Genomic DNA, 12,599 nt, shown 5'->3' with positions numbered 1-12,599 from the left:
TCATTCATAAATGTCAACAAAAAGCAAGAATTCTTAAACATATGAAGCTGGAGGCAGATTTACACACATCCCACAAGGAATGAACTACCAAGAAGGAATGGGACATAGACCTGGAACCATAACAAAGCTCTTCTATGAGCTGCTCCCTCCCAAATGTATCATCTTCATTTACAAATGTGTAGCTGTGGAATTACTAACACTGAGGACATTTATTGTTTGAAATTAGCAATAACTCAGTTCTAATAAAGTGAAAAAAGATAAAAATAGTCATCTGGAATCTATTGGAAACAATGGGGTTGCAGGCTTTGGTGATAATGATTTACCTGGCTTTGAATATATAATGTCCTGAATCTTAAAAATTGATTAATTAATTCATTTATTGAATAAGTACTTACACTGAATGCCTAGGATGTGCTGGGTCCCCTTCCTGGTAATTGGGACACATCAATGAATGAAAAAAAGAAAAATTTCTGCCGCACCACGGGGAGCTGATATTTCGGTAAAGTTTACATTTCTATGGATTTCATCTTTGTGACCTAAGGCCTTTGAGAGTGGCAAGAAATATACCAAAATGTTGATAGTGGTCTCTGATAGTAGAATCACATGTAATTTATCATCTTTCATCTTCCCAATACAAAAATATCTTTTCCCCCCCTTTCTTCCTTTTTATTTAAAGTAGAGGAGAATCAAGTGAGGAAATCAGTCTGTCTGCACTACAGAGAACAGAGGAGAGTGGTGGGAGGCAAAGACAAACAACTGGTCCAGTTAAGTGCAGATGCATTAATTCAGGTGAGAGATCTAAGAATGTAAAGTAACGCATGAGAAACATCATGGATAGACGAGAGACGCATTTGAGAAACATTAAGGATACTCAACAGGACTCTGTCTCCAACAGGTATGTTGGGTAAAGGGGAAGAAAATGTCAAGTATGAAGGCCAAGTTTACAACTTGGAAAAAATGAGTGAATGTAGCAGAGATCTGTTTTGTTTTACTCAGTTCTTGCTTAGATCTCTACAGCCATGGCAAAGATTCTTGATCAAACTCTAAGAACAAGAATGCCTAGATCACTCATATGATTGCAGAATAATGATGATACTCCATTTACCTGAAGCAGTAGGTTTAGATGAAGCAAGTTGACGACATGTTTAAAGTAAACATAAAGATTCATCATGCACACTGGTTACCTGGTTTGGGTATATACCATGGCTGGTCACATGGTGGAAATATGCCTACTTGACCCACTAGCTTTAAGAACTACAGTCTCTAAGACTCAAGCAAATTTCCCTAGGTAGAGACATTCACGTGTGCCTCTGAGGTATGAAGCTGGGGAGTAAATCTCTTGTGTAACTCTTGTGTAAAAAGAGAGAGATACCTTGGAAGTCTGCCTATGATCTCTTTGCCTGTGGGTATCTTTTTCCTGCTGTTTCTGCCCTATACCCTTTTCTGTAATCTTAGCTGTGAGTACAGCTTTATACTGAATTGTGTGAGTTCTTCTAGTAAATCACTGAACTAGTGGGTGGTCATGGAATGTACAGCATAAAGACACAACCACTGGGGTGAATCAGAAATTAAGGGGGCTTCGGGGTATACTAGGAAAGGAAATAAATTTAATTTCCCTGTAAGGTGTCTTGATCACCTTCATGACCTTCACCAGAGCTCTATGGCTTTTGAAGAACAAATTTTTTAAAAAACTATTTTGGCCTCATCAGTGGTTCAAATTTCTCTTTGGCTTTAATTCACATTTCTGTTATTTCTATTAAATTTAGAAACAAAATATGAAGTAGCATCCCTTATTTCAAGAATTTTTGCTGGTGTATTTTGTAATCCTTTTCCAAAATACACACACACACACACAGACACACACACACACACCCCACCACCACCACCATCTTTAAAATCATTACCTTAAGATACCTTACTTCTACTCAAAAACCTTAACTAACCACCTATTATGTGTATCAGACACTTTGTTAGGTGTTAAGGATAAAAAGATGAGGATAAATCTCCTGTCCTCGTGTCTAGAGAAGGACACCTACATAAACATGACAATAAATCAAAATATTCTCTAGACTTTCCTTAATGTTTCCTTTCTAACAGTATTCCAGATACAGGCAATATAAAAGATTGCATCTTTAATGTCATACTGAGACTGAGTGTACTGCATTGTGGCCATATGATGGATCAACCTTCTAAAAACTCTTCTGCAGTAACATCTGAAAGTCTGAATAATGAGCTATTCCCTAGCTGTGTCAATGAGAAACCAAAGGCAGCCAAGACAATGGTAAAAATATTAAACAGAAGCTACCTGTGCTTCCCGAGGGTAATAAACACAGTATACAATTGTCTGGCAACTGAATAGCTCTGCTATCCTTAGGTAAGTTTATGTTGCTGAAATGATATTTCACTGCAGAGTCCAAAGTATGATAGCAAGAATAAGAAACAATTTCTCGCCGGGCGCGGTGGCTCAAGCCTGTAATCCCAGCACTTTGGGAGGCCGAGACGGGTGGATCACGAGGTCAGGAGATCGAGACCATCCGTCTCTAAAAAAAATACAAAAAACTAGCCGGGCGAGGTGACGGGCGCCTGTAGTCCCAGCTACTTGGGAGGCTGAGGCAGGAGAATGGCGTAAACCCGGGAGGCGGAGCTTGCAGTGAGCTGAGATCCGGCCACGTCACTCCAGCCTGGGCCACAGAGCGAGACTCCGTCTCAACAAAAAAAAAAAAAAAAAAAGAAACAATTTCTCATTCTCTTCCATATCTCACTTTAAGACCTATTTGCCCTTACTAACATAATATCTCAGAAAATCTATATTGTTTTATTCATGTCTGCAACCTCAGAAGAGCCAGCCTAATCCTTAAAGCCTGATATACTGTCAGTTTACAATAATAACCAAAATGTATCCTATTCTAAACTCATTTCTTTAGAAATGCTAGATCACCTTTTTAAATAAAAAGGAGATAAAAATTGTTAGTAGTAGTATTTATTATTTTTTTGGTAAAGACAGTTCTTGCTATCTTGCCCAGGTTGGTCTTGAACTCCTGGTCTCAAGGGATCCTCCTACCTCAGCCTACTAAAGTGCTGGGATTACAAGTGTTTAAGCCACCATGCCTAGCCCAAAATTATTTTAAACATAATCCAAGGATTGTTAAGTTGCATGTGTTTGAAAGAATAAAAGACTGTATATTTTAAAAATATCTATCTTTTAGAATTTAAAGTGCCTTTTATAGATGTAGGCTTGTGGAGTTTAACAGAAGATATTCTGCTGTATATAGACTTCTGACAGAGAAAAGGGCCTCAGAAGGAATAAGGACAACTTAGAGCCTGCTAACCAGAAGAGCTGTTTTCACTGAATGATGTTACAGAAAGCTCCAATAAGCAAGAATAGACAAGTATCAGAGAAGTTGAGAACAGAGTTCAAGAGAGGCAAGTGAGTACAAAGTATGACTAAAGTTTGATGTTTTATGGTATAAGAGAATAGAGATTGTGAAATAGAAAGAAGACAAAAAAGTGAGTCACATTTTGACAAGATAGCTGCAATAAATGTCCTAAATGAAACATAACCACCCAAACATAAAATATTATTTGAGGCATTGATGCCAAGCCAAGCATATGACCACTACTAATAATTAACATGATTATCATTACTGCTAACATTTAGTAAGCAGTTACAGGGCCAGCCATTTTGCAAAGCACCATAATGGATACAATTCCTATAACAATCTTATGAGACTCTATCAACCTCATTTTATAAATGAAGAAATCAGGGCTTAAAGAGGTTGTGTAATTTGCCCATTATTATAAAGCTACTTAGTGAAAGAAAAATTAGAACTCAAGTCATGTCTGGGTGCTGAGATGAGCATGCTATGTGGTATCCTCAACTGGTTAGAACAATGAGTCAATAAACTATGGGGATATTAACAATAACTTTCATACATATTCTTTTAGAAGTACATTCACAGAGGAATAGAAGGTATTTCACTCCAAATTTTAAAATTTCAAAAGGAAGACAAAGGAGACACATATGAACACTATAAAAATAACTACCTTTTCACAATATAAAAAAGGCAAAGAACATTTCTGAAGAAACAGTACAATGTTGGTTTATCCAAAACAAAAAGGCCTGCTTTTCAAACTATCTATAGGTTTTAAGTAAAGCAAACTACTGAATATAACCAATATATACCTTGTAAGTAGTTCAATGGAGATAAGGAACTGCAAACTGGCTATGAGGATAAACTATGGAGTCAGGTTGCCTGGGAACTAATTCTGACCCCACTATAGAGACACAGTCTCACTATGTTGCCCAGGCTATAGTATGCTGGGTAGTCACAGGTGCAATCCTAGCACACTAGTAGCTGCAAACTCCTAGTCTCAAGTGATTCTCCTGACTCAGGCACATGCCACCATGCCCAGCCTCTTAATCTCTATAATAGGTATAATAATCTACATCAAAAGAGATTCAGTTATACCTGCACCAAAGGAGAGTCAATAGAAAAAACTAAATTAATGTTAGCAATTTTATTATTAAATTGGGGTATCTAAAGACTGAGTGCTAAGTCATTTTCAATAAATGTTCTCATGCACTAACACTCAAATGTATTAAGACACATTTACTGATATAATGTATAAGTTTTACTTCAAAATACTCTAACAAAAACAAAAACAAAACAAAAAGGTGGGAGGGAAATGGATAAAAAAAGATGGTAAAAAAATTGATAAATGTAGACACGGGTGACAGGCACACAGGAATTCATATCATTCTCTCTACTGTCGTGTACAGCTGAAAATTTCAAAAATCCTTTTAAGAAATTCTCAGGAATAACTCTGATACTTCAAAGCAAAGGCGGGGGGGGGGGCGGTTCAGACTACATAACTGTTCAACAGTTTTGTGAAGAGATTTTAAAAAATTCATATTTTTGCAAAATGTATCTGGTGAACAAATGCTTTCCTCTGCTCTGATGACCATGACTCCGGTAATGACTGGCAAAAATAATGTCTATAATGAATCTTAAACATGGCCATCTAGGATGAGGTAAGACAAAGGTTTACACAAATATCACTGGATCTTGATAATAACAACTACAGCCTTTGATAGTTTCCATCTGAAAAGAAAACTAGGCATTGAATGACAAGGTATTCAACAAGCAACTAGAGTACAATCCTGGTCATTAGTACTAAAAGCCGTGAGATAATAAGCCTGCTTCTTTAGTCCTTTAAATACATCTACTTGTTCAATTTCCACACTGTACAAAGGGGGAAAAGAACATATGCAGGAGCTTTATAGATAATTAGAGAAAAAAAAAAGTCTTATGCGGATACCATTTGTTTTGTTAAAAATCCATTACCACAAAGTCACAATACATGGCTTTTCCCTCTAAATCAACTGTGAACCTGTTGTATAATAAAACTTTTCCTCACTAAGCTTCTAGGTATATGCTCTCATGTGCAATGTTTTAAAATTATTTTTAAAAATGTGATTATTTTTTGCAAAAGCTTACTTATAGTAAATATGTGCTCTATGCAAAATGTTCACTTAGCTAAATTGGTACTTTAATTGAATATAAACTTAAGGTTTAGTCATTTTATTACACTCTCCATGCTTGGTAGTAATCTTGGTCACAAATGCTACTTCTCTGACTGCTAACATTACAGCAAGAAAATAATTATTTGCAGTAGTGAAACTGATTCTGATTTCTTCAATGCACTTTTTATCTATGCTTCCTTCCTATAACGACATCTGACACTCAAGCAAAGATTTTAGATATACTTTGGAACTAGCAGGAAATCTTACAAAAATGACACTTTACAAGATTGAGAGGATAAACACTGGTAAGCATAAAATATTTGACACAGCAAAGAATAGTTTGACATATTCGCTTCCTACTTCACTACATTAAAATTAGTGTTCGAAATTCAAAAATTTGGTTGACAAAATGATCAAACTCTGTCCAAAAATACACACAGAAAAGACTAAGACAAGTACTTCGACTCAATGATTAGACAGAGGATCCTTATCCAAATAAGTCACATATCTCTACCTATTGCATCCTGAGAAACTGACAGAGCTCAAATTTTGGGTCTTAAGTATCTTGAACCCTAGTAATTTTAATGAAAAGCTATTATGCTAGATTGCTGGGTTTTAATCTCATTATTATCATATAAAAATCTTGTTAAAATACTTTTAGTTATGTGCTTACTTAGCTGAGTTAACTTTAAGTTAAATATCAAAAACATGTTTGTATCGAATCCTGTAAGTATTGTTAAAGAGACATTCTGTTAGCTCTGGCTTTATAGGTGAAAGACCTAACGATGCGATGGGAGGAGCAATTTATTATTGTCTTTGAGTACATGGAAAAGCACTCCTTTGTGACTGCAGATGTCACTTGCTGAATCAGGGCCATATTTCTTTCACATTTCTGCTTTTGCCCACTGATGTTGAAGATCTTAACAGAAAAAATACTAATAAATGCAAATTGACACCCATCCTTTGATTAAAAGTAAGTTGGTACCTTTCCCGGAGACTTTAAAAACAAAGACTTAATCCCAAACCATTCTGGGCTCTGCACTGGTGACAAATATACTTTAGAAGGTCTTCTAACTAATAAAAATATTTAGGATTATATGGGCAGAAAAAAAATTATTCTTAAATCTGGATAGAATTACTGTGAATATCTTTCAATAATATTTTAAAATAGTTTCAGGGTTTTTAATACTGGTATTAAATTAAAAGATGTACACAGACTAGTTTACCATTTATTTTGAAAAATCATAAAATATAATTTTTTTAAGCAATTGTTTTTGCTGGGAGCTCATCAATATACCAGAAACACGCTTAATTCCACTGTCTTGTTCCTCCAAAACTGTAACTCTAGATCAAAATATATCATGAAGTGTTTAGACGATTGCAAAGAAAAAAGGACTGAAAATTAATTTCCCTCTAGCAATAATTTGTCAGAAAACATTTTCCTCATTATTTTAAGTAATTGAATGTTAAACGTATATATCAGAAACATTTTAAATATTTTACTAAGAAGCTTGGACACTGTATACCCTAGCACTAAATATTAATATTATAAACGATGAATTTTAGGTATAATCATTATATAAACATGTTTCTACAAAGACAATGGGAATCAGGACTTCTGTAAAATAAAATGAAACAGTGTATTATAATTCCTTTCCATTTCTTTCATAGAGTTAAGAAATTAAAATGAGAGCACATCTAGTCCCATGCTATAGGAAAAAAAACTGACCAATTCATAAATATACTTGAAATTCTAATAGAAATAGCTGTCATAAGACTAGAAATTCTAGTAGAAATAGCTCATCATAATTTTACTATCAACAATAAAATTTTGAGAATTCTTCTAAAACAATCTCTTCTTTGGGACAGTGGTTCTCATATTTGTTTGGATGGCAATGAATAAGCAATTGAGGGTACTTTCTATGGAACCCTCAAAATGATCATGTTGTACTTAATGGTATCATAAGAACTAGAAAAGGCTTGACTAGATATCTATCGATATGTAAGTATGTGCAATTCTATAATTGCAACTGCAATATATATATGTGTGTGTGTGTGTGTGTGTGTGTGTGTGTGTATATATTCCAATACAAAAATCACAACCACAAACCATTATCTACGAAAAACCTAACAAGTTCAGGGCAATTTTTCCATTAACACTGATTTGGTATTTGTTAATAACAACCATAGCTAATGCTCCAAATATTTAACATGTGGCGGGCAATAGGCCAAACTGATTTATATGTGTATCTTACTTATAACTTACACATCTCAAAATATTTACTATGTGCTGGGCAATAGGCCAAACTGATTTATATATACGTATTACTTATAACTTATGCATCTTACTTACAACCGAAACTTGTAAGTTTCGTTTGACAGTGAAACAACTGAGATTTCTAACATGTTAGATGTACTTTAACTCAAGTTCCAAGTACTAGTTAAATGGTAGAGTGAGGACTCCATCCCAAGCTTGATTCAAACTTGTTCTTCTAACCATAACACTATCCTTCTAGTTACAAAATAAAATCTAAACAACTTTAAATATTTTATATAATCATATTTAAATTTTTCAACTAATCAGAAAAGATCAACATTAATCAAATCTTTAAAATTTCTTTTGGAGAAAGTGTCTTGCTCTGTTACCCAAGCTGAAGTGCGGTGGCACGATCATGGCTCGCTGCAGCCTCCACCTCCCCAGGTCAATCAATCCTCCTGTCTCAGTCTCCCAAGTAGGTGGGATTACAGGCATGCACCACCATGCCTGGCTAATTTTAAAACATATTTTATAGAGGACAGAGTGAACTCCTGGGCTCAAGCAATCCTTTCACCTCAGCCTCCCAAAGTGCTGGGATTACAGACATGAGCCACCATGCCTGGCTAACATTAATCAATCTTAAGAGTGGAACAGCAGTGTAAGTTGAAGAATCACTTAAAAGTTGCTATGAGAAGCCTCCTATTGATTACGTATTCTGGAAATGACTCCTAAGTTCCAAATGTAAGGTGCTTTTGTTAAGCACATAGGGAAAGAAATTCAGTTGTGTCAGCTAGATTTCAAATAAAGGCCTTCTTACTAGGTCATAAGCCAACTATAAAATCAACCCAGCTAAATACTCAAAAGACAGAGAGTTTTAGAGAATAAAAGTTTTAGGGGGTAATAAACTAAATCCACTCTGCCTTGTTTTTAGCAACTTTGGAATTTACTTAATTTGAAGGAGGTACATGGACTAGTGTTGTCACAAAAGAAAAAGACAAATAACTCTTAGTCTTTAGTATAATTGGTATTTGCTAAAGAAAATACTACTAACATATAATAAATATATTAGTAAGTAGGGAGTCCTGTCAGTATTACCCTAAGTATCAAGTTTTTAATTTTACATTATTAGAATTAGCATATTTATAGCCATAGTCAGAAAGCCAGAGAACTATATAAAAATAATCCTCATCAATGTGAACTGTGAAAAGATTATTCAGCAGCATAGCTCAAATGTGTCTAGCTCAATTCAATTTAAAATCTTATTATTCTGGAGTGAATTTTTACTGAAAGACAAATGTCATTAGTCTGCCTTAGACAGCTACTAAAGACAAGAAAATCTGTTAAATAATCATTAAATTTTAAAATAAACTTAAATGAAGCCTTAAAATATATGTACCTTATAATATCCATTGCCTGGTAAAGTATTTCGGATTGATCAACTCCAAGAACCTTCTTCGCCCCAGCTTTAGCAGCAAACATAGAGAGAATTCCAGTTCCACACCCAACATCCAAAACTACCTGGGGTAATTAAAAAAAAAAAAAGAGATGTTATCAAAAAGGTCTCTATATTCAATTCTATTCATATATTATGATCTTTCTGGCTAGGAAAAGATCACAATATAAACTTTAAACTGGCTAGGCGCGGTGGCTCACGCCTGTCATCCCAGCACTTTGGGAGGCTGAGGCGGGCAGATCACCTCAAGTCAGGAGTTTGAGACCAGCCTGATCAACATGGAGAAACCCTGTCTCTACTAAAAATACAAAATTAGCTGGACATGGTGGCACATGCTTGTAATCCCAGCTACTCGGAAGGCTGAGGCAGGAGAATCTCTCGAACCTGGGAGGTGGAGGTTGTGGTGAGCCAAGATCACGCCATTGCACTCCAGCCTGGGCAACAAGAGAGAAACTCCATCTCAAAAAAAAAAAAATTTAAACTAAGCAAATACGGTAATTTCTATTTGGGAAAACTGAAGATATCATTACTATGAGTTGTTTTAAATTAATAACAGTATAGTTGGCTATAGTCTATTGTAATCAGACCCAACGATGCTTAATTTAAGAGATTTTATATAAAAAAAAATCTACAGATTTAAGAGATAATTATTGTTTTTAATTTCCCTATTGTACGTATATTCTATTTTAGGCTCAGTAATTCTACATTTTAACAGAAATAAATTTCTTCAAGTTTGAGTGGCAGGAATTAATTTAAGCAGGATGGCTTGACCCAATACAATTTGAAAAGGGTTATAAAGTAATCAAGGATACGGAATATCACTATATCCTTCCCACTCCCAAAATCAAATATTCAGCCCATTTTAACAGGAAAGTGCAATGAAAACAAGTTAGCTGTCAAAATTCAGTAACTTGAGAGTTTAAGTTGCAAACTTAATTCTTGATGAAAGAAAAGTATTTATTAGAAACAAAAGTTTTAAGATGCTATTGGGGGTAAGTGGGGAGCAATTATTTAAATCAAGAATTTAATATGGTTTTCCCTGGAATATAATGAAGCCTGCTTAGTTCACAGTAAAAACAAAAACAAGTCACCAAGGAAACACATTTAGCAAAATCCTTCTAGGTACACTACTCTGTGAAATTACTGAAAACTAGTGCTTTAAATCTTTCACTATCAATGGCCTAAAAAATCATATATATTTGTCCCAAAATAGGAAATTATTTCAGTGCCCTCATACTGTAAGTATTCACTAAGCATTACTATGTACCAGGAATTGATTTCAGTGATGGGGGTACAGCAACAAACAAGACCAAATCCCTGTCTTAATGGCACATACAATCTTGTGAGAGAGACAAAGAATATAAAATAAGGTCAAGTAGTAAGAAAAATCAAGTAGAGTAGAGGTTAGAGCAGGGGAGAGAAGATACACTCTTTCACCATTCTAGTTAGGTCTGAGAATACCTCTCTGATACATGTGAGCAGAGAACTGAATAAAGGAGGGTGTCATGCAAAGATCTAGGAGAAGAGCATTTTAGTCAGGAGGATATTAAATGCAAGACACAACATTCCAGGCAAAGCCAAGATGGCCAGTGTGGCTGAACTGGGTTCAGAAAGAGGTCACTCGGAGGTGAAGGCAGGGGTCAGATCACAGAGTGCCTTGGATTTTCCTCTGAGTAATGAGAAACTATCCTAAGAAAAATAAAACTAGAATTAAGAATCGATGATACTGTACACTAATTTTTTTTCTCACTAGGCAATAGAATTACGGTTTAACTATCAGGTATATTTCCTATGCTTTAAAAAAAATTTTATGCATATTACAATTCAATACATGTTTTTCCTTCTTTTACACAAATGATAGCATATTATACCCACTGTGTTACATATATTTTTTTAACAATATAATTTAGAGATCTCTCCATATCAATTTCTAGAGCTCCTTTCTTTTATGTAGCTGTACAGGATTCCACACTATGGCTGTATCAAAATCCAGTTCTCTGATGAACATTTTAGGTGTTCCCGAAATCTTACTAGGGCAATAAATGCTGAAAATAACCTTATATCGAAGCCCATTCCCATGAATTAGTAAATCTAAAGAATATATTCCTAGAAGTGAAAACACTGTGTCAAAGAGTACATATTTGTAATTCTGCTAGACATAACCAAATTGATCTCACAGGGCAATCCTGCTAATGAAGATTCCAAAGAGCAATGTATTAGTACCAATTTCCTCACAGGTGAGACTAGCCTATGGGACACATAATCAAACTTTTGGATGTCTACCCATCTGGCAATCACAAAATAATGATATGTTGATCTAGTTTTAATATACATTTCTCTTAGGAGATTTAGCATCATTCCATGTATTGTAGAGCCATCTGTAATTTTATGTGAACTACTGATTTACATCTTGTCTCCATTTTTCCCACTCAGTTGCTAGTCCTTTCTTATCAATCTGTCTTAGCAGATAAGAGTTCTTTGTAAATTAAGATTAGCCCTCTGTAATATGACATGCTATGTTTTCTCACGGCATGTATTTTTGTCTTTTGATTCTACTTACAGTGATTTTTGCTACACAGGAATTCGTAACCTACAATTAAACTTATTAATCTTTTCTATAATATCTCCAGGACTTTCATCATAATTAGATAAGCCTTCCCCAGTCTTCCCATTTCATTGCATTTCATCTTTACCCATTTCCTTCTAGTACATTCACAGTTTCATTAACACAGTTTGTTTTTAAACCATGGTACACACTATGAGGCATGGTTCCAATGTTTTGTTCAAATGGTTGGCCACTTGTCACAATATCAGTTATTAAACAAGGTTTCCCCCACTGACTTGGTATGTGACCTTTAACAGTCATTTAAATATTTGTGTATATTTGCATTTAGAAGTGAATTTTAAATATGTTCTGTTAATCTATATATTCATGTGCCAGGAATTATTTTAGTTACTGAAGCTTTATAAAATGATTTAATATCAAGTAAGTCTGGTCCACACTCACTGCAAATATTTTTCCACAATGTTTCTGGAAAACTTTTTATATTTATTTTTCCATATAAACAAGATAATTGGTTTGTCTAGGTTTAAAAGTGTTAGCATTTTTATGAGAACTGAGCTAAAATTTAGGGAAAACAATTTTGAGTTTTCCTATTTAAGAACCTGGTATGACTTTCAATTTGTTTAAATTGTCTGTTAGGTAGTTTAGCTGTTCTTTTAAAAATCTTTTTTTATGTAAGTCCTGCATATATTTCCAGTTGTTTACTTCTGTGCATTTTATCTTCTGTATTACTATTATAAGTGGAGTTTTCCTTCCATTATATCTTTATTTTTTTCATTTTTGAGACAGAGTCTCGCTCTGT

At 34.6% G+C, this 12,599-nt stretch overlaps 1 protein-coding gene across 3 annotated transcripts in view; it reads right to left on the bottom strand.

Moving 5' to 3' along the window:
• PRMT3 (protein arginine methyltransferase 3) overlaps window positions 1-12,599 on the bottom strand; it is a 129,307-nt gene that overhangs the window by 96,375 nt on the left and 20,333 nt on the right. For all 3 annotated transcript variants that reach the window (XM_011937498.1, XM_011937500.1, XM_011937499.1), the window contains one exon: window positions 9,178-9,299. In XM_011937498.1, coding sequence (XP_011792888.1) covers window positions 9,178-9,299 — 122 coding nt within the window. The remainder of the gene's footprint in view (window positions 1-9,177; window positions 9,300-12,599) is intronic.

The sequence above is a fragment of the Colobus angolensis genome, unplaced genomic scaffold (genome assembly GCF_000951035.1).
Source record: "Colobus angolensis palliatus isolate OR3802 unplaced genomic scaffold, Cang.pa_1.0 Scaffold164, whole genome shotgun sequence".
In the NCBI taxonomy this organism is placed as follows: domain Eukaryota; kingdom Metazoa; phylum Chordata; class Mammalia; order Primates; family Cercopithecidae; genus Colobus; species Colobus angolensis.
Note: the sequence above shows the minus strand (reverse complement) of the source record. Positions and strands in the feature narration are given on the sequence as shown.